The 25,328-nt window shown below is 35.6% G+C and overlaps 2 protein-coding genes across 2 annotated transcripts; both read right to left on the reverse strand.

The window, feature by feature from the left end:
- Window positions 1-2,376: 2,376 nt before the first annotated feature.
- LOC106168346 (uncharacterized) lies at window positions 2,377-13,681 on the reverse strand. The gene is made up of 4 exons (XM_013547375.2): window positions 13,521-13,681; window positions 8,888-9,001; window positions 8,224-8,437; window positions 2,377-4,532 (listed from the first exon to the last, which is right to left on the reverse strand). Exons 3-4 carry the CDS (start codon window positions 8,396-8,398, stop codon window positions 3,403-3,405), a joined length of 1,305 nt encoding a protein of 434 aa, XP_013402829.2. The 5' UTR covers window positions 8,399-8,437; window positions 8,888-9,001; window positions 13,521-13,681; the 3' UTR covers window positions 2,377-3,402.
- A 158-nt stretch (window positions 13,682-13,839) lies between these two features.
- Window positions 13,840-22,576, reverse strand: LOC106168358 (uncharacterized). Its single transcript, XM_013547391.3, has 11 exons — window positions 22,255-22,576; window positions 21,927-21,996; window positions 19,113-19,215; window positions 18,779-18,854; window positions 18,516-18,563; window positions 18,183-18,351; window positions 17,657-17,863; window positions 17,152-17,355; window positions 15,587-15,658; window positions 15,170-15,307; window positions 13,840-14,855 (listed from the first exon to the last, which is right to left on the reverse strand). The coding sequence occupies exons 1-11, from the start codon at window positions 22,462-22,464 to the stop codon at window positions 14,851-14,853; spliced, it is 1,302 nt and encodes a 433-aa protein (XP_013402845.2). The 5' UTR covers window positions 22,465-22,576; the 3' UTR covers window positions 13,840-14,850.
- Between the last annotated feature and the right edge of the window lie 2,752 nt (window positions 22,577-25,328).

Here is a 25,328-nt window from a genome sequence, read left to right on the forward strand (position 1 = left end):
AATGATGGTAAACTTGTAATCATGTATTGTGTAATAAAGTGTCAAAAATGGAAATAAACTCATATCATTGCAGTTTGTCAGATTCAATCATTCACTTTGTTCAGAATCTCAGAATGGAGGAAAATGGACATTTAACACTGTTCTTTTGATATTTTCCCCATCTCATCAATTTTCTTAGTTGATCATAAAAAAATTGCAGTAAACTGTTTATTTTGTTTTATGTTTAAATAGTGTTAAAAATGGAAATAAACCCATTTCAGAACAGTGCTGTCTTGTTCATTTTTCAGCATATATGCAACACTGTAAACACAATATAAGAAAAACAGATAGGCCAATTGTCATTAAACTCACAGGAGTGGTCAGTCTTACTAAAATGTAGGTTGAGTTCGAAAATCAGCATAATCGGGGCATTATTTTAGAAGTTATGCTGTTTTTTCACATTTCCTCAGATTCAACTCTTAGGCATGTTAACAGTCTCATTATTGAACTAATAAGATATGTAAAAGTGTTTGGTTGACATTTCCTGCATCTTTACAACATTATTAGTTGATTTTGTAAAAATGATGGTAAGCTTGTTATCTTGTATTGTGTAATAAAGTTTCAAAAATGGAAATAAACTCATATCATTGCAGTTTGTCAGATTCAATCATTCACTATGTTCAGAATCTCAGAATGGAGGAAATTGGACATTCAGCACTGTTGTATTGATATTTTTCCCATGTCATCAATTTTCTTAGTTGATCGTATAAAAATGGCAGTAACCTGTTAATTTTGTTTTATGTTAAAAAAAATTGTTAAAAAAAAAAAAAAAAAACCATTTCAGAACAGTGCTGTCTTGTTTACATTTTGGCATTTTCAAGTTGTGACTTTGAAGTTCCATGGGCCTGAAGACCTTTGCTAGTCACATTTTCTGAATATCCATGATACTAATATTTTATTATTAAAAATTGATGGTCATTATGCTGTTAAACATTATGTAATATTGCATCAAAATTTGAAAAAAACCTATTTTGGGCACTGCTCCCATAATGACCATTTAAGAAAAACCATGTCACTTACTGGTCTCAAACAATACAGTAAATATGCACAGATGTGTCTGTACATATTGCCATCACCTGCGTCTGTCGTCGCCGTCACTGTCTCTGTCGCCGACGCCATGCACTTTCATTGTAAACACGATAAGTGGAAGGCAGTTTTACTTTTTGGCTATATATTTACAAAGCTGATGAATATTCATAAAACGCAGGTCATGTTCGAAAATCAGCATGATCGGGGCAACTATTGTAGTAGTTATGCTTTTTTTGTTGTTGTGACTTTGAAGTTCCATGGGCCTGAAGACCTTTGCTAGTCACATTTTCTGAATATCCATAATACTAATATTTTATTATTAAAATTGATGGTCATTATGCTGTTAAACATTATGTAATATTGCATCAAAATTTGAAAAAAACGTGCTGCTGCCATGAGGACCATTATGGGAAAACCATGTTACTTATGATTGCCTTGAGTTTCACGACAACAGGCCTATCGGTTTTCCTTGAAATGTGTTTACAGTGTTGCATATATGTTGAAAAGTGAAAAAACAGCATAACTTCTACAATAATGGCCCGATCATGCTGATTTTCGAACTTGACCTGCGTTTTATGAATATTCATCAGCTCTGTAAATATAAAGCCAAAAAGTAAAACTGCCCTCCACTTATCGTGTTTACAAGGAAAGTGCACGGCATCGGCATCGCCATCGCCATCGCCATCGGCGACGACAGACCCAGGTGATGGCAATATGTACAGACACATCTGTGTCTGTACATAAAAATGAAGACAAATTTAATGTCAGAAATTCCTCCTAAGGTACGCTTTGATTTCCTGCTCATTTTTCAGTTATGTCCATTATCTCATAACAGTCTCATTTTTTATCATTTAGTTAGAATAATTAAGTGATACAACATCAACCTGTTTAAAGTTTGTATGTTTTAAATGATATTATCCGTAAAAATTTTTTGAAATGTTTGTCTCTGTGAAGCAAACATAACTTGTTTTACAACGTGACCTGCATCAATATATTTCCGATGTCATTAAGGATTATTACATGCACAAATTAAACTAGAGTTGAAACACAACACTTTTATATCACTTAATTCAGATTTTTTTAAGTTTTTTAAGTTTCTTAATATTTTGCAACATATATCTATTCAAAAATAATTCTGAGTAATTCTTAATAATTTCAAGACAACAAAAGTTCTTTAGCATGCCTTTGACAACAATACACCTTTCTGTGATAATATATGTGTAAGCTTATATAGACCCATCATACATAAGATGGATCCAAGATACATGCTATGGCTGCTTTTTTTCAAAAACATTTAATTGGTCCTCATTCTCTCCTGATCACTTTATTAGTGAAAAGTCATAAGCAATAACTTAAATACTGAGACAATAATCCTTTTAACTTTTTTAAGCATCAAAACCTTCAGTAGAGATGTATAAGGACCATCTTGTGTTAGCCTTTAGGCCTATACTAATTGCAGGATTTATCATGATCTCGTTCAACTATCTTCAGGCACCCTGTGGGTGAAATACTTATGGATCATTGGCACAATAATAAACTAAGTTAGCATTTGTACCTTCACTAACTTAACTCTCACATTTTAATCTTAAAAGGACATAATAAAACGCTTTCACCTGTGTGTGTTATAAGTAAAATGGAATTGACTTGTTAATAATACTAATTAAATTGCAACAAATAGATGAAATTTTAAAAAATTGCTTAGCACCAAAATGAATCCTCCTTAATTAATTCAAAATCAATTAACTTTATCCAAGGTATGTGAACAATATTATAAACTTTCCATTTAACTCCAGTTTCTACAAATTAATTCCTTCTGAAACCTTTTACAGAAGTAAAATGTCACAGGTATGACACACAAGCTACAGACCCTACAGAGTTACAATACCATGCAATGGTACAGACTCTGAGAGTGATATTTTACCAAATCATTGAGGATAATTTTTAAATTATAAAATTCCCCAAGTTAAGTTTGTTGACTGTTCCAGATACATCCCATACAGCACTCAGAGAAGTGCATTTCCCAGTAAGAGATGTTGTTCAAAATTTCGATTCCTCTGTTGATGAAAATGTTTGTACATTCTAATGGAATTCTGAGCAATACTGACAAATGATCCAGTAACCACTAAACTGGTCAGTACAATTTACAGTAGTGTACAATTTTACAAATCAAAAAATAGTTTTCAATGCTTGTGCAGATAATAATATCTATTTGTAATATATATGACATGGGGCAGGTTAAATTCATTTTTAAACAAATTTCAAAGCATTTGAAATCCAATTATTTTAATTTATTTTCTACTTCTAAGGAAGTCTCCATATGTCCATATATTTGACTCAATACTCTGGATAAAACTGCAAAAACTGAATCAGTCGCTGTGGAAGTGGCAGCTGGAGTACTTCATCTTCTGCAAAACACTGCAAGATCACAGTACGGCACAGGCTCTGAAGGTTTAAGGGCTTTGGCAAGTTATAAACCTGGACATAAGTTATTGCATGTTGATCTGGGATGTTCATTGCCATTGCCATTCTGCTTGCGCACCCCGAGAACACAGGCATGAAATTAGAGGGGCACATATGTTGACTGCATGTGTAGCGATGATACTGAACACAATGAAGCGGATCTGTGGTATTGGCATCAAAAACAAATATACTGCACATAATTGGCTGACAATTGCGAAAACGGGTTCTTTTCAATTCTTGGCAATTGCAAATGGTTTCTGTCATCATTGTAACAATGAGTGAGCCATCTGGTGTGTACAAAAGTTCTCTCAGGTTAGGATAAAGTGAAGGCCTTGTGTCATCTGCTTTGTGATTGGTTGCAATAATCTCCCATGGATTATTGCTGGCGAGATGTACAAGGCTCAGGCTGTTGTCTGTCCCTTGCTCAAAGTTGGTCACTGCAATGCGATTCCAGTGAAACCTGGGATCAAAACTGAAGTAAGAGTCTCTGCACTGTAGCTGTACTTCATATATCATGGGGAACCCATTTCCTTTCAGATTGTATAACCGTAAGACATAGCTAGCTGGCCCCCTGACTGAACTTGGTGGTAGAGGGGTTTTTACCAAGCACTTGGTGCCATCTGGACTAATAGACCCTCGAAGGGATTCGTTTACAAATTCCACAGTGTGTTTACCAAAAACACCAAGAAATTTGTTGGTCTTTAAGTCAATTACACCAAATTGAGTTCCCATATTCCTAACTAGATGTAACACCACAATTCGCCCTTGAAAACACAAGACACTTCTAACGTGGAAATTCTGTATAGAGGACAGCTGAGCTGGGATATGATTGTATTCAAAGTGCTCTGCCATCTTGGTAAATTTGCTCCTTTTTCTGAAACTGAAGATGTGTGAGGATTTGTTGATGTTGATGATACCTTGGCGGTTGATGCAAAAAGCATGGCTACAATCTTTGTGGAGAGCACCTTCACATGCCAAGACCTTCTCCTTGAAGCCTGCTGTATCTAAAACCATAAGAGAACTCATGAGAAAAAGTGAAAACAAACATCTGAAAAAAAAATCCTAACGAAACAAAATAAGAGCTCATCTTTCCTTGCACTAAATACAATTTATTAACTAAAATAATTAAACTGCACTTTTCAAAATCTATGGCTGGAATTGCTATCCCATGTTTCAAAAGCTGATATAGGGCATTCTCCAAATGACTCTGAAGTCTGGATGTCCATTTTTCTAAGACATCATTTCTTAGAAAAAAATAAAATAAAAAAATTTGACAAAAAAAAAACTTATGAAACAGCAGGCTTTTAAGTGATCAAGAAATCTAATTCAGAAGTAGCATTAAAGTCATACAGCCCAAAGTGTGTCAGTCAATTGTGAAAGAATCATACTGCAAATCACCCAACTGTTCACAAACCATTTTCATGTTAAAACTGTTAATAACTTATGTTAGCATGTTTAATGTCAATCAGAATCTTAAAATCTTGGCAAAACATTGACATTACCACTACCAGAGCAATTCCTAGCACTAACATTTATCTGCTCTGGCAGTGGTAAATACTTTTACGGTGTGTTGGTTAATTTGTGGGTTATGTAGTTAATATGGGTGTTAGTACCTAAAGCAGATGTGGGGAAAACTTTGGAGGAACTGAAGGTCCAGAGGACCTGCACTACAAGAAATCTGCAGGTTCTCCTAATTTTTTTTTAAATTGTTATGTACTGTAATTCCAAATAAACCTTGCCGATCCACAGGACCTGTATTCTCAAAAATCTTGCCCGTCCTCTGGCTTTTCAGGCAGACATGACTGGTCAGACTGACAATTTCCCAACATATGACTTAAAGATCTTTGGGTATTGTTAGTAAATGCCTAATCCATTTATAAGGCCTGCCAATGGTTCACTTCATTACATCTCTCTTATAAGAAAAGGTGCATATGGTAATTAAAGAAAAAATAGACCCTTAAAACAGTCTCAGCTGGTTGTTTATAAAACATGGAAAAAAAATAAAGCCCACATGAGATTTTTGACATTTCAGCAGTGCAGATGAATAGATACTCCGTGGTATATATTTACTATTTTAACAGATATCTATTGCTAGCTGTCTAGATCAATGTGTACTTACAAGAGGCCCCTGATATAAGATCTTGGGGTCAACTTGTATGCTTCTCTACAACAGAATGCAGAGCAGAAAAAGCCAACAAAATGGTGAGGTAATGCACAAGACATTAGGTAAAATGTACAAAAAACAAGCTGATATGTGTGCTACCTAGCTTGTGAGTTTGCCAAGTAACTTGCACATGCCTTCTAAATGATGTAGTTGAGTGAGATATGGAGAAAATGAAAAAGAAGTGTTAATTAATATATTAGCATATATGCAGTACAAGTACATGAAAGATGTGCGTGTGTGTGCATGAGAGAGAGAGAGAGAGAGTTAAAAAATCAGTACAGTGAATAATGCATTGTCATCTAATCAATTAAGAACCGTGTCCTTTAAGAAGCAAAGAACCATTTCCCAAGATTCATGAAAATGATCTATTTGTGAAATACAAGTAAGTTGCTGTCTTGCAGTGGATTCACTGAAAATCAGATTAATCTATAATCTAATAGGCAAATTGAACTGAGACTCATTTGCAAAAGAGCAGACAATATCATATCACAAAAATTACCTGTAAGACACAATAAGTCTACATGACTGGAGTGCATACTGTATCATTGTTTTTTTCCCATCAATATTCCTCTTGTAAGTTCATTACTTTAATTCCATGGAACTATTGCATTATCATGTGGTAATTTAACACAAGAATCTCCACATTAAATCTCCATATTGAATCTACAAAATTAATTTTCCACTCCCTTATTTGGCATTAAGCTATCAATAAAATGCCCAGTCTACAGCAAGTAATACTAGGTGGACCATGAAATGAAAAAAATATTAACACACTGATGATCTTTCTGCATGGCTTTTTTTCTTTTAGCAAAGAAGGAAGGCGTTTGGTCTCCCCCCCCCCCCCCTTTCTTTTGAGGTTGTTATTTAAGAAAACATTACATGCAATATAAAGATTATCCACAAAAATAATGCTATAGGCTGCCAAAACAACTTGCTTATTTTTTCAATCATCTTTTATCCTCAAAACAAAAGCGAACTTTTTGCTGCATGTTCAGTCTGCCTTGCCTGCAAAATTAATTTTTCCATTCACATGGTACATCAATTTTCTCTTACTGGATGTCATTTGTTGTGACTTAAGATTATTAGATTTTATAGGGCCATACATCCTTTAAGTCATCATTCACATTTCAAGTCCTCAGAGAATGCCTAATATAAGGACATTTTGCATCTTTTAATGACCTCAGCTACGTTGATGGTTGAAGCGTGTGTGTGTGTGTGTGTGTGTGTGTGTGTGTGTGCGTGCTCCTGTCTGGTTGGGGAAAATTAATTGCTGTTATTTTTGTTTTGTCTTACAATTATAATAAGACACATACACACATGCACACTCACATGCACGCATGCACTCACAATTGCACAGCTTCAATTTAAAGACAGGCAAGCCTCAATTGTGTGTTCATGATTAAAAGTAAATTAGATGGAGAGGAAATTGTGTAAGATGCTGAGCAGCCATATCATCATTAACTCCCATCCTACCCATCAAAACCCAATTTGTAAAACCTACTTGCTGCCAACTCATGCTTTCTGTTTCTCTCTACTTGGCAAAACCATGTTCTTTCACAAATTGCTTGTGCATTTCAATTATTAGTATTTGTTGGTTTATTCAGTATTTGTTGGTTCATTTGTTGGCTTGTAGTAAAACATAACATAATTCTTGGGGGAAAATCTTGTTTTTATAGTATTTTGTTTTGTTTTTTCTTTTATATTGGTTGTCGCGGTTGGTATTTTTTATTTTATATTTATTTGCCAGTTTTGCTTAATTCTTAGATTATGGCAGTGCATTCCCCTTATAGGCAGCATAAGTGTTCTTCATTTCTGTTGGTACATTCCATTTGTCAGTCATTATCCATCTTTTTTTTTTTCCTTCCACTTAGAAACCTGTTTTGCCCTAAATATTTTTCCATCACACACTGCATGGATAACTTAATCATTTGACTGGGTAACCTTAATGTTACAGTGGTGAGGAGAATGATATTAAACCTCCCCCGAGATGAATTTCTTTTCGTGAAGTTTGCAGGTCAATCCATGCATTATTGAAAGAAAATCTGCTTGTCCAATCTTTACAGTCCCAGTAGTATTGTAGCAACATGGCTTCAAACATATACAGGTACATGTAGGTTATAACCAATACTTCATTGTTGTAATTTCTCAGAAAAAATGACACCCTTTCTGCAATTTCTACAATTCTTACATGATGTGATTACTAGTATTTAGCTATTAATTTGTCATCACAAGTACAGTACATTATAACATGCATTCGCATAGAATGTTGATGGTACCTCAGGCATGTGGCCATGTTTACTTTAATATATATTATTTGAATTACAATATCCAATCGTAATGAGTGGTCTAGCCTTTAACTGTCACAGATGTCACATACTTTTACTTATTTTCCTTATTTATCATAGTGATTTTTTAAATATTGATTTATTGTGACTCTCCTCTGCCCAGCACATGCATGTACTTCCACTATAATTTGGCATCATGTAATGGCTGCAGTTGTTGGTTGTAAATGGAGAGGGGGGAATACTTGCCTGCATGTCCACCTTTCCATTCTTGCAAAGTGCACTGATGAAGCAAGGTCCACGGTTTTGTGTCTTCGTGCAAACTGAAATATGACTGGGTAGATGAGCTGCGGCACCTCGAAACACTGCCATGTCCTCCAGCAACATCTGACATTGAAGTCAGTCGACTTTCCTCAGCTCCCATTCTGCTTCGACTGATGTCAAGTCATCTTCAAGCAATTTCCTGCAATAGATAAATCCATAGAAAAGGAGACAGGGACACATTACCTGCCTAGATAAATATGATATGAAATGAGCTTTCTGTAAAATTAGCATTCCAATAAAATCTACCCTTCTTGCAATACTGAAGCCTTGGAACTTAATGGACTGGAACACCATACAAGGGTACAATTCTACATCTCTGGGCAATTATTAATTCTAGGAGCTCTGAGAAATGATCAAATAGCACACGTTTCTTGTCTTACTGAAATGTGTATGGCCTTTAAATGTCAGCAGCAAGCTACATTTTATTCTGATAATATATACAATATACCTACCAGTGAGAATTATATTCCACCACGAAATGAAACTGCAGACCCCTATGTTTATATGAGATGCAAACTGATGAATGTTTTGTAAATGATTACGTGTGTGCCAACTGGTATATACCACAATTTATTTACTTCAGACTTACCTATTGTGGTGCCAGTCATTGGAAAATATCAAAATCTTAAATCTCTTCTAGAGAAGACTAACTCCTTCTGCAGATACTTCTCATACCATTAAACTGCCCATCATTTGCAGATATCTTAAAACAATAAATAAAAAGAATATATAAAAGGGTTGTTTTTGCATGATAATAGGAACATGATAAGCAAGTACAAATACCATTATATATGCAAGTTGTATTGTGAGCTATCTGACATATTTTCACACAAAACATATACTATTGAACAAAAACATGCTTGGGATTTTTTCAAACCAGAAAATAAATTAATAGCTTTATAGGCCAATCAACACTGTTCTCAAACTATGTGTATAACTATTTTTATTGCACTGTGAAAGACAGAATGGTCTACAATAGAATTAGCATCAAACAAGGGAAATGGACTGTAAAAAAGCAGGGACCATAGGTATAAATGCACAGAGTTGCCTGTACCTCTTACCTGAATAGATCATAAGGTTATCTCTAAAACTATTCTTAATACAAGATTGCGACCTTAGCCGCAATCCCATTTATGATGCGAAATAATGAGTAGGGAGTCGCCCTGACGCCATTAAACAGCCACTTGTGCCTCCACCGCACTTGTTTCATCATCTTGATTCTTAATGGGCATTATAAAACTTGGTGCCCCAATGCTCTGACAAAGGCAAAAATACCACTAGTAAACCACTGAATCACTAACAAACCATTTTGCAGCACCTTCTGAAGTGATCGCCTCCATGCAGTAAGATGTGACTCATCACTACAATCTTTCACTGATCAATCTCAAAGTTATAAATAGGTCTGTCTCATTAAGAACAGGAAGGCATGCAGATTAAAAATGGAAAATGTAATGGCTGTGTTTTGTTAACCAGCAATGTAATCTAATAAAATTTCAGTTTAATACTATTTTATTTGGAGCAAATAAGTCTTATTCACCTCTGAAATTTGTAGAAAAATATAAATGGTTTAAGAAAATACATTTTCACTAGTATATAACAAAAATTATTATAATATTAATATACATGCACACAAAAAAATTTATATTGATGATTAAAAAGTTGTCATATGCCAGTACTGAGTTGTCACATACAAAAAAATCCACAGACCAACCAGAGGTAAAATTAAAGGGATAATAACTGCTGGTTTTGGACAAACAAAAAACAGACCTACCCAACTACCAGATTCGGCACATATGGATCCTGAATTAACCGGTATATCGGATCACACAACCCGTTTTCAAGGTGTGTGTCAGATCGCATTTCGGAGTATCATACCCCAGAACAAATTTTGTAGGACGACCGCGGGCTTATCCTGTCAGTGTTCTGACTGATACTCCGAAATGCAATCTGACACACACCTTGAAAACGGGTAGTGTGGTCCGATATACCGGTTAATTCAGGATCCTTATGTGCCAAGTCTGGTAGTTGGGTAGGCCTGAAAAAGGATTTCCCTGGGGTGAAGAGCAGTTTTCCTATACTTGCCCAGGCCCTTAGCCAGCAACTTCCAAGGGGATTGGAGGGGGGGGGCTTTTTTTCTGAAAAAGTGGACCTTATACCATGAAACCTTCATGTACCTTTATTAAATTTTATCCCGAGCAGACCTTTTCCCAGCAAGAAGGGCAGTTTGTTCGAACCCCCTTATATACAGGCCAGTTGCTAATGGTTAATGAATCTATTCCTACATTCAAAGGTCTGAGGCAAGTACAGATTCCAGAATTATTGTGATAACTGCTTTCTTGGTGGTAAAATGGAGTTAATTATATTTCTATGAGTTTTTTTACAATGTTTTTATTGTAACATTTGGATCTTATACGAACAGCTGTCATCCCTTTAAGTTGGGATCTCATTATTTTTAACTAAAAATTGGAGACTCTCAAGCATTCAGGCTTCTTCATCTCTCAACCTTCAAATTTTCTCACTTAATTATAATTGGACCCTCACATCTTGCAGTGGGCTTAATTGAAGTTTACCCAGCCAATCATGAAGAATGTAATCTAGATTTTATGGTTCCAAAGAGGGCCATATGATGTGGTTAATAAACATACATTAAGAATTGATTTTACATATTTGCTCTTCTACATGTAGCATACATGTATGTTACAGAATAACAACTGCTGAACATTGTAACAGTGGATATCATTGGTAATGTAAACTGACATTACAGCAAAATATCTGTACTTTATAATGGGTCAACTGAAGTCTGTACTAATTGCAAGATGCCTGACCAATGCTTTCTCATATCATCATTTCTTCAAGGTATTCATGGGTTTCAAAAAAAACAATTACTCTAATTGCTATCCTTTGGTGGAAACTGAGGGAGCTAAAATCAATTACAACAAAAAACAGCAAGTTGTCTAGCAATCTACTAGCCCTAGACCAAGATCACACCACAGGGACACAAAACTTGATGGCAAATTGAAGTAGAAAGAGTTCTTCGGTCATCATGTCTAAGTCACTGAGTGCAATATTTAGAATTTAGAATAAAGCTTACTGTAACTTAAATTGAGTCTGACCGGAAAATACCTGTACTGAAACAATGTCAAAAGCCTAATTTTCTATCAAAAAGATTTGATTACTTTGTTCATCTTATTTGAAGCTCTTCCATGCACTGGGTTCAAAATTCACTTTAATTACTTATTTTCATTATCCATTGACCAATATTCAAGTTTTTCCTTTTTTAGAAATTTCTGATCGAGCTAAGTTCACATTGATGAGTGTTATGTTATACTATCTGTGTAGTTCTAAGGTACATGTATATCATGGCATGTTCACATTATCCAAACCTCTGTGCAGCTCATTTCTCTTGGAGGAGGGTTATTTTTAAACACTGATTGATCTAAAACCAGCAGGAATGCAAAAACAATGTTGTTCCTTGAAAGGATGCCACAGGAGTAGCAGCAGATAAGAAAAATCTACAGTTACATTCCCTGAGCCCTTTAGAAAACTTAGTTTTATTTCAATAACAGTGTGTGTGTGTGTGTGTGTGTGTGTGTGTGTATGAGAGAGAGAGAAAGAGAAAGAAAGAGAGACTATAACCTGTGAGGGTATGGGAGGTGCTATGTTCAGAGGTCAGTTTAGACCCAATTTTACAATATAACATTAAAACTTCAATCTACCGTTGGCAATAAAACAGCTTCGTTGCAATAACTCTTCTGTAATCCCAAATAAACCAGCCATACCTCCGGAATTGCATTCTCAATATAATCAGACATCTACACTGTACTATATATATATATATATATAGTGATGTTAAAACTAAAATGTCTTTTGTTCAAAAAAATTCACTAGTTGCAATCGGTAGTAGTCTGAATTGCTTGAGGATCTGTTTAAGGTATCCTATTCAAAATTTTCCTGTCAAATCAAATTTTCCTCGAAACTCTTCTGTAATCCCAAATAAACCAGCCATACCTCCGGAATTGCATTCTCAATATAATCAGACATCTACACTGTACTATATATATATATATATATAGTGATGTTAAAACTAAAATGTCTTTTGTTCAAAAAAATTCACTAGTTGCAATCGGTAGTAGTCTGAATTGCTTGAGGATCTGTTTAAGGTATCCTATTCAAAATTTTCCTGTCAAATCAAATTTTCCTCGAAAAAAAAATCAATTTTTTTCCTACTCACAAATCACTGATCCTGACCTTGGAGATAATTTTTAACATATATACCAATTCTAATTAAATCATTTATTTCTGCAGTTGCATTCTCAGCAGTGGAGTAATAATTAGTCTGCAGATCAAATATGGCTGACCCACTTGAATGCTTGGTGCATGATCTCCGCAGGGAACTATTCATGCAGGATTAGTCAGCAAGCTTTTAAGTTGGTCACCATATTGATCAGCAGACTAGTTAGGCCTGCTGTTTTGAATGTGGCCTTAATGACTGTCCAGTCACTTAGCTCATTGTAACTTCCTCCACATTTCAGAAGGAATTCAATATATCAATAAAGGGTAAGTTTATTTGAGGGGATTTATCTTTTTGAAGATATTAATTAATCTGAAAAAACAAGTAGTTTTGCAAGATATGCAGACAAAGAAGTTAATACATTGGGATTTTTTCAAAGAAGATAGTATAACTTCAGTGATAATGATTATAATATGCCATGATGCAGGGTAACGAGGGCAATAACACATATGCAGGGATTGCTGACAACCTAACATGAATAGATAATGTCTATGAGACCAAATGCAATCTGCTCTGCAATTTCAATTTATGACAAGCTCTGATGTTTAATAAGTATGTGTGTGTGTGTATGTGTTTGTGTGTGTGTGAGTGCGTGCGTGCGTGCTCGCCCGAGCGTTTGTCAATCAACACTCCTCATTTGGTTTATCGTGCGCACTGAATTTGTTATAATGCACATAGATTAAATATGTGCGTCATGTTTCCATATGAACTTAACGTTCAAACAACATATCATTAGTGCAGCATGAGAATATCCAGAGTAGCAAACGCTAAAACAAACGCATCTGGTTTTTTTGTGAACAGATTTAAAAAATCGAGCCAGGGTAGGTCTAAGAACGAGACGAGCACTGTCAGAACTTGAGAAGCAACGAGGCAAACTCTGATACAATTAGAGGGTTAATTACAAAGTAAAACATTTGAGGCGTCTCCCTACCTTTAGTCTGTGTGGGTTCTCGTTTGTAGTGCTACTTTTCAAAACTCTAATAACTTGACAAGGACCCAACGCAAAAATTATGCAGATGCAACACGAACTTCAACCTCGACGTTCTATTTTGTTTGGGTTTTGTAATATTGACAATAGATGTCGTGCCAAGACAAGCCACAGCAAAATTGCTGTTCCGCCGGAACACTGCTCGGCGAGTACCGACTAGAAAGTTGCAATTAGCCTATTCCAATTTAAACAAGTTTGTTCTAATTTAGATACAGTGCCAACATAATTACCCCAAAGTAGTTTATTTGAAGAACACACAAGGTATTTTCAAACCATTTTATTGCTTCTGTATCTTAAAATGAGTTCCCTACTTCAGAATAAGGTTAAACATCTTTTATTTGTAAAATTCTATCTGAAAAATGGTTCTTCAAGACAACTCACGATAAAAGAAACATTCTCTTACTGTATAGAACAGAAGCCTTGTGACCTAACAAATGCAAACAAATTTCACAACCGTTGTGGAATTAAAAATCGTAACTTGCTTACAATGGTGCTGGAGAAATTAGGTCTATATTGTGTTGAAATAGTAAATTCAAAAGTATGTTACATGGCTCTTCTGGTAATATCATCGATTTTCATCAAAGAGGTACCTTTTAGGTCAGGAGGAATTTTCTTCAACTGCATGTAATAAAGCCAAAAAAGATAAAAAATACCCAATGTAGAAATCAAAAATTTTGGAATATTATAAATAACTCTACTTTTTCTTATGATAGGCCTTGGTAAATCTATTATATATATATTTTTGAAAATAAATGCAACATGTTACTTTAAATTCATGAGTCAGATCTCAAATTCTTATTCAAAAGCACAAAATGTATGCTATTACTAGGTGGGTACACTTGGCAAGCGATAATAATATTCATAAAACTTTGTAAAAGCAAGCTCTATATGTAAAGTTCAGCATAAAAATTTAAATCACAATTACTCTGCTTTAAATCACAAGCATATCTCAGATATCTACATGAAGTATTACAAATAGTTCTTCGTATGCATCTATTTCTCTAACATACATGACATCTGCACATAAAAAATGTTTTGAACTGCTTGATACATGTAAAAAATCAACATTTACCAAAAAGTGCAAGCTAGGTTTTCATAGACGTCCTTTTAATAATTAAGTACATTCTTGCATAATTGTATCATCATCAGCAATAACAGAGATAGGATGTCATGCTAGAGATCTCTCCTATAATGCTTAATTCACTGTCCTTAATACCCTTATGATTGGAAGCTGTGCTGGTAAAAAGACATCTGATATGGTTCTTCTAAATGCTTAGTCTGAAAAAAAAAATAGGTCATTTCATAAATCTGTTGAATCTTGTACATGATAATATAAGCAATACAAATGGATATGCCTTTTAATGAAAAAAAAACTTTAAGGTACACAAAATATTATCCAATGAAATTATCAACTTGCACATTGCAAAAAGGAAATATTCTCACCCCAAGTGAAAATATTTTCATTCAGTTCATTTCCATGGAAGAAACAGATTCTTATAATTCTTGAACAGTAATTCTTGCCAAGTAGGTTAAACCACAAGATAATATAACTTGGGGTAGTAGCTTAACAGAGAGGGTCCAGTATCACTTACCACATTTGGCCTCTCCCCTCTTGCGAGTGTTCCCTATTTCTCTGCCATGCTGGTCCACACACCAACACTCCCCAGTACTGCCATGACACTGCTGTGCCTTGAAAAACCCATCTTCATCACACTGTGGCAGAAATGCACCTGACAGCATAACAAAGATGGTTATATATCTATCATAAATTAAAGGGAAACTACAATAGACACAGAATCAAATCTGAATTTCTTGTACTGATCTTCAACTTGAGCTTTCTTCAAGTTTGTAAAATATGTTAGGTATAAATGATGCACAAATTAAATATACATACCCCTTGCAATCACATTTTCTTACTCCCCCCCCCCCCCCCCAAACACGCACTGTTACATAATAAATAGAAATTTTCATTACAGAAAATGCTTTGTTTTTAGAGCACAAAATCATACCTGGCATCAACTGTGGTTGTCCTCCTAGAAGAGTGGCCGGAGTTTTCTTCAGTGCTTCAAAACAAGGTGGGACTAAAAGAAAACAATTACAAGAAAATAAGAATATGTTTTCACCTTATAAGTATCAGCTCCAATTCTACATTAACAAAACTTTCTGCAATATCAATAAACAAGGCAGCAAAGCTGTCAAATGTACAGACAAAGAACAGAAAATAAAGATGCAAATAAGTGAAAAATTAAATTTTCACACAAAACTGTTAAATTGCCAGAAAAATTTACCAAACAGACTGCGTTGCCTATTGAAGCTGTATGTTAGACCCATGTTTCTTTCCTGTAAGTTTGAGAACAGTAAGTGACATGATTTCCCTTAAATGGTCATCATAGGAGCAGTGCCCAAAATAGGGGTTTCTTCTAATTTTGATGCAACATTACATAATGTTTAACAGCATAATGACAATCAAATGTTATTAAAAAAATATTAGTAACATGGACATTCAGAAAATGTGACAAGCAAAAGTCTTCAAGATCATGGAACTTTAAAGTCACACCTTGAAAATGCCAATACAATTGGCCAATCCGTTTTTCTTATATTGTGTTATCAGTGTTGCATTTATATTGAAAATAGTGAAAAAACAGCATAAATTCCCTCAAAATAGCCTAATCATGCCGATTATCGAACTTGACCTGCGTATTATGAATATTCATCAGTTCTGTAAGTTTCAAGTCAAAAGGTAAAATGGTTTTCCACTTATCGTGTTATCGGTGCTGCATATATGCTGAAAAAAGTGAAAAAACAGCATAAATTACCTAAAAGTGACCCGATCATGCTGATTTTCGAACTTGACCTGCGTATTATGAATATTCATCAGTTCTGTAAGTTTCAAGTCAAAAGGTAAAATGGTTTTCCACTTATCGTGCTATCGGTGCTGCATATATGCTGAAAAAAGTGAAAAAACAGCATAAATTCCCTAAAAGTGACCCGATCATGCTGATTTTCAGACTTGACCTGCGTATTATGAATATTCATCAGTTCTGTAAGTTTCAAGTCAAAAGGTAAAATGGTTTTCCACTTATCGTGTTATCGGTGCTGCATATATGCTGAAAAAAGTGAAAAAACTGCATAAATTCCCTAAAGGGGCCCGATCATGCTGATTTTCGAACTTGACCTGCGTTTTATGAATATTCATCAGTTCTGCAAGTTTCAAGTCAAAAGGTAAAATGGTTTTCCACTTATCGTGTTATCGGTAAAAGTGCACGGCGACGACGGCAACGACGACGACAGACGCAGATGATGGCTATATGTACAGACACATCTGTGTCTGTACATAAAAACTGACAATGTTTTTTCAATAAAATAACTCATTTCGACTCGAAATCTTGGGGCATTTTTATAAAATGTATAGTCAACACTTGACACTCCTCCAAAGGACAAGGTTGTTAAAAGCATGGCTAAAAACAACAAAAACTGGCTAAAGAAAATTTGTATCATTAATTTGACAGAAAGATTTCCAGACCTTAACTTGATGTTTTAAGTTAGGGTGTGAAAACTAAGGAATTTCACTTACCCACATGAGCAAAACAACAACACCATTCCTTGTCAGATAGTTTAGTGTCCTTGTTGGTGTCACATTTTTCCAGGAATGGCTTCATGCAATGTTCATAGCCATTGTTCTCTACATCATTCAGTTCAGCTGTGGTCAAGTAGGTGTCCTCATCCTTGTCCATCTTCTGGAACACGTACCCCACTGGACCAATGCAAGTGCAATCACCTGTGCAGACATAGTCAAGATCAACTTTATTATTTATAAACACAATTTCAAGATAACATTAAAATACTTTCCATTTTGATGTATTTATTTTACCATATAAACTGTACAAGTGTTTACTATGTATGACTTATTTTTTAATGTCTTTCACTAACATGTTATCTCACTCATTAATATATGAACACTTACGGATTTGCAATATACGAACATAGATAAGAATTGCTACAAATATTACTTGAGACCACTGTCAATAAAAGTTATGATCAAAAAACATCTATAATTTAGCATTTAAACCTCCTCTTACCTTCTTGACCCAATTCCTTCTTGACACTCCTCTTGTGCCTCTTTCCTCCATTCTTGTGTTTCTTTCCACCTTTCTTGTGCTTCTTTTCCTTCTCTTTGTGTTTCTCGCTGTCTGGGTGATGGTCTCTGTAGTCTTGGTCTTGCTGGGCCTTAAACCAGTCCAACATTCTCTTTCCCATCACATCCATCTCCCTAGGGGTGCACTCGCCTTTTTGTCAGAAAAAATCATGGCTCTCAATTATTCTTTTAACTTAATGTAACACTTGTGATGCTTGGTTAATTATTGCAATAATTAAATATTTTTTATATCTAACTTTCACTTTTAAAACAATCTATGATTTCTCAAGCAAAAGATCACAGAAAAGGAGAGGTTATGTAAAGGTGAGTGAAAGTTCTAATCAGTGCCTGACAAGAAGTCAATAACATGGAATGTTGTCATAATAACTATAATGAAGCACAAGCGCTTAAAACAACTTTTGCTACTTATGATATCAAAATGCTGCACTCTTCAAAAATTGTTTAATTACCGAGTAAAACTGGCTTCTCTTTTCCAGCCATCACTTCCTTAATGTGCTTGTGCTTGCCATGTTTGTTATGAGAGAGCTTCAAATGTTCCATGTGGGTTTCAATGTGGACATTGGGTGCATCTTTTGACTTCACAACATCTAATGCCACCTGAACATGGTCCTTCTTGTCCTGAAATAATATATATCATAGAAGTGACACAAAGAAAAATACTAAAACTATTACATGGATGCTATAAATAAAATACATTTTCATGTACTTATATCTACTGTGTAACTGAATACAGTTGTGTTGACTTCAAAATAACATCAGTTTTTGCCTAGTATTCTACCTACCTTAAAAACCTTCCTCATATGTTTTGCCTGCACTTCATTTTCTGGTTTCTGAATTAAAGTGATAATCAAATGTAAATAACCTTTAATGATTTGAGGTGCAACTCGTTAGAAGATATTTTATTTAAGGCAATCATGTCAGTCAATATTTTACAAAAATGGACTCTTTTCAATCAGTAATAAGAATATTATATATATATATACTATCTTTTAAGCTGGCTGTTCAAGCCATTCAAGCAAAAAAAAAAAAAAAAAAAAAAACATACTCTTATGTCTTTAAGAATGTCTTCAATCTTGTTCTCCACCTCCAATTTGGTATGTTGAACAGCTCTCATACGGGAACTAAAATCAGTGAATAAAGAAAGTAAACTGCAATATTATGTAAACAAATGAACCATGTAAATAACTGACCTTTTCTTACATAAAAAAAACACCACTTATTTCAAACATACAAAAAACTTAACTGTTTTAACATTGCACCTAAGTTTTCAAAACCCGTAGTTATCATAGACACAGGCCACTATAAGCATTATGAAAGGTTTTTACACTAAACAAAGTCAACTGATCAGGTGTGTGGTGAAGGGGGTAGTGTTAACTTACATCCTTCGTAAATCCCTCTTTGCCACGCACATGACCTGCTTGGTGTCCTTGTTGAACAGGCATACATGATGCTTCTTGCACTTGAGTCTCTTGCAAGCAGCACCTGTAAAGACGTCATCAGTTTAACTTACTGGCTGATCATTGAGCTAATACTCATCATGAAAAGGAGCAACCGGCATAGTTGAGTGCAACCGTCCTCAGCCAGCCTACAGCTGTGCAATGTTGGCCATTATATTAAAGTTGTGCAACAGCACTCTACCTAAAAAATGATGTACTTAACAATAGCTATTGAGATAACTCCATCTGCTTTACCTTAAGATTACACCTGTCATCCATAACAAGTCGGGTTCATAACACACCATGGTAATGGCTCAATCATTTCAAACAGGAAAATTATGAATTTTAAAGATTCTGTATTTTTAAGTAATAAATTCTTACAATTAGAACATTCCTATTGAGTGGTATGTGGGTCCATGGTTTAAGTGGATAGAATGGCTAAGGGGCTTAGGCAGGTTGGCATGGACCCAACAGTTCTTGCTGATGAATGTGGGATCAAAAAGCAGACTACCTATACCAAAATGCTACATATAAATGTATTAAATTATGTATCTAAAATAGTGATAATTTTTCCTGGTTGAAATGACTGAGCCATTACCATGAGAAGCTTTTGCATGTACATTTCTTCCTGGTAGTAACATACAGGTAGCCATCTCACAAAAATTCCTCTCTCTTTAATTAATGATAACAATATCCGATTGCTTGGTTCAGAGGCACAAATTCTACAGCCAGTTTTAAGTTTGAATGATCTATAGATATGGCCCTGCAGTCAAATCTTGACTGCAAGACACAATTCAAAACGTGCAATTCCTTTTCCCATTAGTTCTTGGTTGTGTCAAAGACCTGAGCAGGAAATACATTTGACCGTCTGGCAGTTACATTCTATACCTATATTCTTCTTGAAAGAAAGGGAAAGGCTACTACTGTTTAAAAGTGAAGGGAAAATATTAAATTCAAATTGAAATACTTTATAGTCAACATCGTTCATATTACATAAAGCAGATACATTAGCCTTAATATGAATCTTGTAGAGCATGACAAACTTCATAGAGTGCTTTTTCCACGAAATGAACAGATAACAAAAGAAACCTCCAAAGTGTAAAAGACCTATACAAAAATGGATGATTGCTGATCTATTGATACTTGTTTGCTGAAAGAAATTTTCCCCAAAGGTATTTAGACTGAATAAACAGTGATAACTCAAATCCATGAGCTTCGATGCTCAGGTAACCACTTTATTTTCTTTTTTCCTTTTCAAACAGCACCAGACAATTTCCACAAAATACAATCATCAAACCATTCTGCACGTTACATACAGTTTGAAAGTGGGTGGGTAAACTCATTTCAGGAGACACATTCATCACAATCCTAGCGCACTCATCACAAAGCCACCAGACTTCTACTGATACTATCTTATAACATTCCTCAGGTGATAATCTTTCTTCTAGAAATGACTTAACTTGGATCTGATGTATTTCAGTTTTTTTTTAATTCATCTCTCTTTATCTGACAACTGAAATATGATAGTTGTTTTAACATCTAGAGACAAACAGTTTTTTTTCACCATCCAGAGCTACAAGATATCACTGTGCACACAGTGTAGGACTGTCATCAAGTAAGTACTGAAATAACTTTGCTGTTATAAAACCATTCTCTATTCTTAAGAAGAATGAAGTTTACAATGACCCAAGACACAGGCTGGTTCCCCCAGCCAAGTGCAGGGGTGAAATAAAAGATAAAAAGGGCACAACAGTTAAGACCAAAGAATTTGTCATACACAAACTTTGTGTGATGCTCCCTTGAAATGGAAAGTATTCTCGTCAGCTATCTCACCTCAAAACCATTATCTGAATGATGCTACACAATGTATACATTCATTCAAATCTTTACCTTTTTTTATTTTCTTTGGCCATTGTCACACCAGTTTAAAATGGCAACATGAAAACCTAATTAATGGCACCTTTCTGAAAATTGGGAACTTTCTTTGTTACACATACACTCTTACTTCTTGTAAATAAAATACATTCTATTTCTGGTAGATTATGTTAACTACAGGTCTGGTGATTTCAGGTGACATTTTACATATAGAAAACAATCCTATTAAAGCTGTATTTTATTAGGTGTTGGTGCATATTTGTTTGAATTAAGCAGTTGCGAACACTCCGATATAAAAAAGTTTTCTGTATTTATTTTGATTCTAGTGCTTAAGCAAAACATGTGCACATAATCTTGTGAATGATCCAGTTGTGACCTTGTTTACCTTTCCACTAACCTCTGGCTCCACGCATAGCATAAAAAGCAACAAATCAAGCTGACAGTTAGATAAGGCAAATCTCTTTACTCAACATGACTACACTGAGATCCCAAACCTGATCAAATTTATTAATAGTACATAGTTTAATGCATGCCACACTCAACATATATCAGAAAACCTTTATGACATCTAACATGTTCAGCAAATGTATAAAAGCACACAAGAGACTGAAGAATTCCCCCAAGCTTTCCAAATTTAACACAAAAGTAAAAAAAAAAATGCAGGCTTATACGGGGAGGGGTGTCATCAAAACATATTACAAAGTATCCTGGCTCTCTTGGCCTTAAAATTAGTCCACTGCCTGATAATTTCAACTGCAGCATGTCTATCAAAGATTTATCAGTATTAAATATTCTTTTTCTCTGATTCTAGTCGACTAACAATATCTATGTGGTCTAAGGGCCTTGGAACACAGAATTCAGTCAACGTTAAGATGTACTTACTGGACCCAGATGTGTCATAGTTAGTCATTTTCTTCCATTCTTCTTTGTAAACGCTGTCCCTGCTCTCCTTCTAAAAAATCAACCCAAACATCATAAAAACATAAAAACTGTCCCAGGAAACATCAAGTCAAAACTGTGATATTACATAATTCAAATCTCTTTACTAAATTTTCTTTAGTGGGTTAAAAATCTGAGCTAGATATTCTTAACGTTAAAGTACCGACGAAGGTTCCACTGCTTATTCCATCACTAAATCAATTGCTAGCTGCTATTTAAACTTTGGTGTATTAATAATTTAAATAAATTCGCAATCAAAGTAAAATAGTACCACTGGCTTGTGTCCATCAAGCCCTCTACCGTGTCCTTTGTGGGGATGCTTATGCTTCTTGCCGTGGTGTCCACGAAAAAGCTCGCCATCTTGTTTCTCGTCGAAGACCACTCGGGATTTGTCCTGCGATTTGTGCTTGTGGTTCTTCGCACTCGCCAGCGACAGTACGAAGAGAAGTCCGAGGACTGCTAAAAAATATGAGGCCCGCATCTGAGAGCCGTCACGGTAGACCTTCGTTGTTTTCTAAAGTTTTAACTGATCGCGTACAAGAAAACAAAAAACTCGGGCTATCTATCGCACTGAACAGTGAGTCAACTATAGACTATGGGTATTCTTAAATCAGAGGGGTGGAAAAGTTATGCTTCACTGAACTATTTTATACTACAACATGCCAACATATATGCACTCAAAACTGTTTTCAATCAGGATACACTTTTAAGAAAACGTCACTTTTTAAAGACATATAATAATATTTGGAGACCAAATTTAATACAAGTTATATTTATTACATCCTGTTTTACCTATTGAAGTAGACTCTTCGTATGGCACATTCATGTGAAACCGAGACCCGTCTCAACTAATGCAATCCAATTTTGACGGGAGGTCAACTTTTTCTTGTTTTTTTTGGGGGGGGGGGGGTGTCAGTGTTGAATGCTCGATTTTTGTAGCTATTTCATATCCATTTTAATACGCTGGTGCATCCATGAATATCAAAAGAGTAAATGTGATATTTACACGGCACGAAAGGGAGACAGAGCAATAAAACACAATGTTGTGCAGTGGCGGATTTAGAGGGGGGGATCAGGGGGTCCTGACCCCCCTTCGGTTTCTGAAAAATATATCACACCAATATTCCCCTCTTGAAATTAGAATTTTAGCTAGCTGAGTCATAGTTCTAAACAATACCAAAACCACCGTTTGCCCTCCAAAACACCAAAAAAATTTTGGGGACCTTTGAGCATGGTCGGCTTCGTATCCGAGGCTTGGCGTTCTGGACCCCCCCCCCCCCCCCCCCCCCCCACACACACACACACACACACACTTCAAATAATCCTCGATCCTCCCTTGTTGTGAATTGTAATATGGGGAAATCGTCTCGGGTTTGGGGAAATTTTTCCAAAAGGAAAACAAGAAACCTGAGCTGTATGCCGATATTCAGATAAATAAAATGGGCAATATATTCTCGTCTTCTTGACAATTTAAAGGGTATGCCAATTATCGGGTTTTTTCCTTAACTGGATTTGGGCAACGTCAAATTTGGCTTCATGTTGGGAACTAAATCACTCAAATTCAACCACAACTGACAATAAAATCTACAATCACCAAAATCTAGAGAATGAAAAAGCCTACAAAATAAAATCAGAGTTTTGGGAGGAGTTCTGCAAAGAGGAAAAATTAAAAAGCACTATGAGCCTAAACCATACTTAAAAATTAATATCCCACTACCCACAAAAAAGCTTTTGGCAAAAATGCGAATCACAGGCCTTCCCAACTACCAGACTCGGCACCTACGGGTCCAGTATAAACCGGTTTATCAGACCACACTACCCGTTTTCAAGGTGTGTGTCAGATCGCATTACAGAGTATCAGCCACCACACCGATTTTGCCTGGTGCGCGATGTGATAGCAATGATCCTAAGCGGGGTTGGAAAGTAGTGCATCTCATCTAGATTCATGCGCTGCTGCAATTTTCTCTGTTTATGCTCAAATCTGACAGTACCGCAATTTTTAACATAAAATTTAGGTTCGGACATAGCCATTGATGTTTTGTAAATAAGAACTTGCAAACTTATATATTAATTTAGAAAAGTATACCTAATTTTGATAGCAGAAGCATATTCTGTCGGGGGTTAAATATTTTTGTGACTACCGGGATGGACGAGATTGAGGGCAGGGGTAATCCTAGAGAGGGGTGAGAAACGTCCATTGTTCTCGTCAGCGAGGCTGTCCTTTTTCAGGGTTTGTACGCACGGACAGAAAACTTAAGTATTGTGGGAACGTTACTAATGAAGCCACTGGTAGTACTAGTAGATATCAGCCTGTAGTCTTGAACAAGCGCCTCGATGACGAGTGAACAGTTGTCAAAAACAAAAGACCCAGGTGTGGTAGTTCAACTACTGTTGATGCGTGCCGCAACGACCAAACCTAATTGCTCCTCAAGGTCACAAAACAATAACCGGTACTGACGGCTAGGCTCGTCTTAATCATATAAGTAGCCCGTTTCCACCCCCTGATTGAGGGAGTCGTCTGTTGTATTCATGTGACTCCTACTTGACAAAAACGAGGCGCGATACCCGGATGACAGGTAGGCTTACAGAATTTGTGATAGGGTATGATACTCTTTTATGCGATCTGACACACACCTTGAAAACGGGTAGTGTGGTCAGATATACCGGTTTATTCTGGACCCGTAGGTGCCGAGTCTGGTAGTTGGGAAGGCCTGAATCAGTAATTACGACCTAGAGATTGAAAGAGGGCGATACACAAATCCCAAGACAAATGTCAGATCGAAAATGTCCCCACTGTTACCGGGTGGAAGATGAGATACATTTTTTCTTGAATGTAACAATCATGATCGAAGTTGAAAGAAAATTACTCTTTGAGTCTATACCAGATGTAAACTTGCAGACACCTTGAGACCATCCTAAATCCACCCTCTGCCCAGGGTACGACTGCCGTGGCGAAATTTATAAGTAGGCCTAATGTAATGATAAAACGCAAATAATAGGAAACAAATAGACAAAGGATCTCACTCATTTTACTCGTATCTCTTTATAATGTAGGCCTATACTGTATAACACTATTTTTAACATTTCATTACTATTATCACACACACACACATGTACACACACACACACACACACACACACACACACACACACATAGGCCTATACAAGATATATATATATATATATATATAATAGTCAGAGAGCCTTTAAATGTAAAATTATTTCTGTGCTCAGTAAAATTATTATTATTATTATTTACTCAAGAATTCCAGCGAATTATTTTTCTACAAACCGAAGACTGCAGACCCATCTGAGAGATTGTTTCCTCTTTGTGGAAATATGACA

The sequence above is a fragment of the Lingula anatina genome, chromosome 2, assembly GCF_051362555.1.
Source record: "Lingula anatina isolate TDL-2025a chromosome 2, LinAna3.0, whole genome shotgun sequence".
Taxonomy (NCBI): domain Eukaryota; kingdom Metazoa; phylum Brachiopoda; class Lingulata; order Lingulida; family Lingulidae; genus Lingula; species Lingula anatina.

Bases quoted from the DNA above. Each gene is read 5' to 3' on its own strand.
- LOC106168346 (XM_013547375.2), bottom strand. From the start codon at position 8,398: ATGGGAGCTGAGGAAAGTCGACTGACTTCAATGTCAGATGTTGCTGGA. The intron at 4,533-8,223 runs GCAAGTATTCCC...TTATGGTTTTAG, and splicing joins ATGGAAAGGTGGACATGCAG to ATACAGCAGGCTTCAAGGAG.
- LOC106168358 (XM_013547391.3), bottom strand. From the start codon at position 22,464: ATGCGGGCCTCATATTTTTTAGCAGTCCTCGGACTTCTCTTCGTACTG. The intron at 18,564-18,778 runs GTATGTTTTTTT...ACTTTAATTCAG, and splicing joins ACATTCTTAAAGACATAAGA to AAACCAGAAAATGAAGTGCA. The intron at 15,308-15,586 runs GTATGATTTTGT...TTATGCTGTCAG, and splicing joins ACAACCACAGTTGATGCCAG to GTGCATTTCTGCCACAGTGT.